The 5,194-nt window shown below is 50.6% G+C and overlaps 1 protein-coding gene across 1 annotated transcript in view; it reads left to right on the forward strand.

Annotated features, from left to right (window-relative positions):
• Window positions 1–746, forward strand: part of CTSB (cathepsin B) — a 23,617-nt gene extending 22,871 nt beyond the window's left edge. Inside the window, exon 10 of the mRNA XM_007471117.1 lies at window positions 330–746. Coding sequence (XP_007471179.1) covers window positions 330–415 — 86 coding nt within the window. The 3' untranslated portion in view covers window positions 416–746. The remainder of the gene's footprint in view (window positions 1–329) is intronic.
• Window positions 747–5,194: the final 4,448 nt, after the last annotated feature.

Genomic DNA, 5,194 nt, shown 5'->3' on the forward strand with positions numbered 1-5,194 from the left:
GCTGAGAGCAGGGCCCCCCGAGCCAGGGCACAGCGGACGTCCTGTCCTGCTCCGCCAGCTGCGCAGGTGCCGGGGAGCCGGGGCTTCCACAAGGGCAGCCTCTGATCCCGGGAGGGTGTGTGCTCGGCCCGGGTCCCCACGGCACCAGGTGCAGAGGCCGGATGTGGGGCTGGGCTGCGGGGTGAACGGAAGCCGGCAGCTCACCTTGTGGGCCGGCTGGTGACAGCTTTGGGGCTGGTTTGTGACTTCCGTTTCCCCGTCTTTCAGGGGTGGGTCTGGATATGTCGGCAAAAGCCAAGCACACTCTAAAGCCATCTTCTGCTCTCTAGGCTTCTTTAAAATCCTCAGAGGACAGGATCACTGTGGAATCGAATCGGAAATTGTGGCTGGAATCCCATGCACTCGTCAGTACTAGAAGATGTAACCTCCTGTGGGCCTGTCCTCCGGCCCTGGGGCAGTTTTTCCCTAAATACCGCCATGCGGACTGGGGATGAGATTCGGGGGTAGGAATGTCTTTTATTCTTTGAGTTAGGATGAGATACCAGGCTTTTTAGCCAGGGCCTGAAACTGGGTCAGGCCAAGCCTCACGTCTGCCATCCGCACTATCTTCCAAGGAGACGCAGCCAAGGCCAGCCCAGCAGACGGGCTGCTGTCACGACACAAGCAAGTAAGCCTTAGGCAAGAAAGCCTCCACCGAAGCAGAGTGAGCCTCTCCCGTAGACCAGCTGTGTAGTGCCTGCTGCCCCCCGCCTCTGCGTCACCAGGGAGCAAGAGAGACCGGAAGGGTTTGTAGTTTCCCAAAGGAGTGGAAAGCAGAGCTCTCCTAGCTAGATGGATTCCCACCCACGCAGGTGGCTTTCTGGATCCGGAATAGGTTGAGAAGAGATAGATAGTGGGGCAGCCCTTTGGAGAAAGCCACGTTCTCCCAGGGCCCCTGCATCTGTCGAGGTCTGCAGCGCTGCTAACCCTCTCTGGTCTTGTCCTTGGCATGATTCTTAGGTTTTCTGTTGTGTGCTCCTCGGCTGATCAGGTGGATGAGAGTCTGCTGGTTGGAAAAGCTGTACTAGTTGTACAGATTGTCTCCCTCAAACTCGGTGGTTGAGATTTCTCTTACCTGCTGCCCTCTGATACCACAGTCTGGGGAGAAGCCGGCTTTTACTGTTTGAAATCACTGCTTCACCCTGTTAATATAACAAAGAAAGGAATGACTGCCAATAAAATGCCTCTCCTTCAATGTGAAGTCTGCGTTCTGGTGGCATCTCGAAGATTGTCTGTAGACGTGTAGCTGCTGTCTCTCCTCCCCCAGAAGGAATCGTGTTCCCATGGATCAGGGTGCCCTTGAACCTCTAACCCAGGGATATCTTGCCTGGGTTGAGTGGAACAAAATAAATACCTAATTTTTTAACTTCATTGCTGCAGCCATACTTTCAAACCACAGCACCTCCTGTCATTCTCATCGACCCTTTTCTATAAATCTACCCCTCACACTGCCCCAAGCCTCGATGAGCTCTGTGCCTGCTTAATTAAAGAGGTAAGAACTCTTACCTCTTTTTTTTTTTTTACCAACCGCACACCAGCAGTGACCTGAGGGTTCCTGCAGGCGTGATGTACTGGTGGTGTAACCAGTCCTGCTGGAAGACCAGCTTCCCGGGTCGGGGCAGAGCCCGTGTGCAGTGTTGTGAGCTCCTGTCTCTTGGGACGCTCGTTAAGAATTGCTGCTTTGCATCATCCCAATTACCCGTACACAACGGGAGGACCCCAGTTCTCGAGGGAACAGGAGACTGTTAGAATCTCCACCTCTGCCTGCACCCCGGCCTGTCAATACCCCAAGTCATTTCCCTTCCACAACTGGGAGTGGAACCAGCTCTTCCCAGAAGCACAGGAGGTTTAACTTCTGATGTGCCCCAGAAATCAGGATCAGAACTACCTCAGATACGCTCTTGAACGCACGGTGAACATCACTGCAGGAAAAACTGGTGAAACTCATAGTACTTGCAGAATGTTTAACAAGGGTTAAAGCTACAAATTCTTCACTGTAGTATCTGTACAATTTCAACTAGGATACATTCAGTAAGCTCAGTGACGTTCTAACATTTTCTACCCACTCCCAAACTGCGCTGAATAATTCTGTTTACTATCTCCCATTCGCACCCCTTACCCACCTGCACCTCCATCCTCACCCTGACGCCAGCAGATGCACTAAGTGAACTGAACTGGACCTCGGGGCATCTTCGTGCTTGGCCTAAGGAGTCTCTGTTAGAAAACAGAAAGCAATGTTTACGATTGGGATTGATGTCACTACTTAAGTAAACACACTACCCTACGACCACCGCCTCACTGCCTCAGTTCAGTAGGTGGGAAGTTTTTCTTGGGTGCCTCCAAACAAGATGCCAGTTGGAAGGGACAGTGCCTTTTCGTTCTTTACATGGAGGGGAGGGGCGTATTTTTGTTCAGATTTAGAAGCGTGAGCAGAGGTAGCCCAACCTTTCCCGTTCCTTTAACAGGCATCAGAAACTACTTTGGAGCCTCAGGAGTGGTCCATGGACCAACAGCATTGCCATCTCCAAGGTTCTTGCAAGAAATGCACAATTGGGGGCCAGACCTGAATCTGCATCTGTAGTTAAACAAGACTCCAGGGGACTCATGTTCACTATGGTTTGAGGAACACCTTAGAGCAGTGGTTCCCAAGCTGGTCTCCTGACCAGCAACATTTGTGTCACCAGGGAACTTGTTAAAAACATAGGGTTAGGGGCACCTCCCCAGATCCACTGAGAAATCATGGTCCTAGCAATCTGGAACCTTCGAGCAGTTCACTACAGTTTAAGAACCAGCCTTAGAGCTCTGTTTCCAAAACTAAGAATAACCTAGGGCTTCCATGGTGGTTAAGAATCCGCCTGCCAATGCAGGGGACACAGGTTCGAGCCCTGGTCCGGGAAGATCCCACATGCCGCAGAGCGGCTGGGCCCGTGTGCCACAACTACCGAGCCTGCGCTCTACAGCCCGTGCCCCGCAACGAGAAGCCACCACAATGAGAAGCCTACACACAGCAACGAAGACCCAATGCAGCCAAAAATTTAAAAAAAAAAAAAAAAAAAAGAAAAAGAATAACCTAGAACGCCTGTTAATTAACAAATGTCTAGCCACCCCTCCTCCTCCCCCTACACCCGCAGCGGCAGCGAAGGGGCTCAGTAGATAGAAGAGTGGGGCTTCCAGGTAGTTGTTTCCCAGGGCAGGGTGTGGGTATGTGTGCAGGTCTCAGCTAGGGCTCCAGAAAGTTCCCCAAATGGGGTTAGGCTCTGTTAAGTTTCTTGATTGAAAGCCCTGGATTCAGATGGGTCAGATATTCCTCTGAGGAAAACTTAAAATCTCCCACTGTATGAGTCACGTAGACTATGCCAGGGATGCTGTACATTTCATTACTTACCTTAAAAGTGTGGAGCAGATGGTGGGGTTGCCAGATTCAGCAAGTAAAAATACAGGATGCCAGGGCTTCCCTGGTGGCGCAGTGGTTGAGTCTGCCTGCCAAGGCAGGGGACACGGGTTCGTCCCCGGGTCCGGGAAGATCCCACATGCCGCGGAGCGGCTGGGCCCGTGAGCCATGGCCGCTGAGCCTGCGCGTCCGGAGCCTGTACTCTGCAACGGGAGAGGCCACAACAGTGAGAGGCCTGCATACCACAAAAAAAAAACAAAAAAAAAAACAGGATGCCAAATCAGATTTGAATTTCAGAAGTCATTTTTTAGTATAAATATATCCTGTGCAGTATTTGGGACATAATTATACTAAAAAACCATTTTATCGGCAATTCAAGTTTAACTGGGTATCCTGTATTATCTGGCAATTGCAGTAGAGAAAACACTTAGAAGGGAAATGTTCTTCCAAAGGAGTGGGCATGCGAGCTAAGACCTTTATAGCTTTACAGCTGGGAGGGACCTAAAAGATCATACAAACCACCAGAAGCTCAGAAAGCCGCACAGCTGAACCAGGAGAGAAGCTTCCAACGCATCCACCTCAGACCAAGGCTCTTATCGCCAGGTTGTCCCGTGTCCTACGTGAACTGCAGAAGAACTAATATATTTCAACACACAAAATCTTAACACCTACCTTGGAATCACAAACCAAGTTTTGATGCTTAAAATACTCACTGCTGAGTCTGGCTTAGAGCTGTGCTCTAAGTGGTAAGTGACTTTGGCTTCAATGTGGTGACTGGTTCATCCAGGACTGAGTCTCAAAAGAACCAAAAGTCCACGGTCAGGCGGCGGCAGCGGCCCACACAAGAATCAGTGTGGGTACGTGTGTCACAGTGCAAACCCAACGTTACTGCTGGAACATAGCTCCTTCAGTGACTAAGTCACACACAGAGAGATGCAGCAAAAGAGGACTGACTACACACTACACACTTAAGAGCACAGCTTCGGGAAAGTACTATAACTCCCCGCAACAGGGATTCTCGGCCCGAGGGGCTTTTTCAAACACCCCCTCTGAGCTGAGACTCTCAGGGAGTCACTGGCTGGGCACAGCCCAAACCTCGGTGATGCTGGGGGGAAGAGGGAGGTGGACCACCGTGCTGGGGGAACTGGGCTAAGTGCCACTTGGCTTTCAAGCCAATCACCCGAAAACATCTTCTGCCTTTCTTGAGAAACAGAAAAAAACCCCAAAGTCGAAAATACCCTCCAAATGCAATAAAATTTCTGAATGCAGCTAAGAGAATTAGCTAAAAGTAGAGCAGGCTGGCAGAGGTGATGCCCTTGCTCCCTTCCCGGCAGGCACAGCGCAGGGTGGGGAGGCCGGGTCCCTGCTTCCCAGTGGCAGCAGTGGCCACCGTCCCTCAACCAGTAACACCAGCCTGGAGTTCCGTACCTGCCACGCTCATCCAGGCTTCAAGTGAACTGCCCTTGACAAATGCCGAGTAATTCAGTTCTTTATTATAAAAATTTCAAAAACGTCAGCCTTAACTGGAAACCAACCTGCTACGATGGGACCAAAGGCAATCCTGAAACCTAAACTCCTTTTAAATGAGGAAATAATGCTAACCCCACCCAGAAGTTACTTCCTAGCCTTCACGTGCAGAAGACAGTCTGCATCCTTAGGAAACGGGAATATTCCTAGAACTCTAAACATTCGCATCTACTACATTCAAGTCCAGTGAAGAAAACAAAAGGATGAGAAAAAGAGGAACAGAACAGAAAGAAGATG

The sequence above is a fragment of the Lipotes vexillifer genome, unplaced genomic scaffold, assembly GCF_000442215.2.
Source record: "Lipotes vexillifer unplaced genomic scaffold, Lipotes_vexillifer_v1.1 scaffold770, whole genome shotgun sequence".
NCBI classification, from domain to species: Eukaryota; Metazoa; Chordata; class Mammalia; order Artiodactyla; family Lipotidae; genus Lipotes; species Lipotes vexillifer.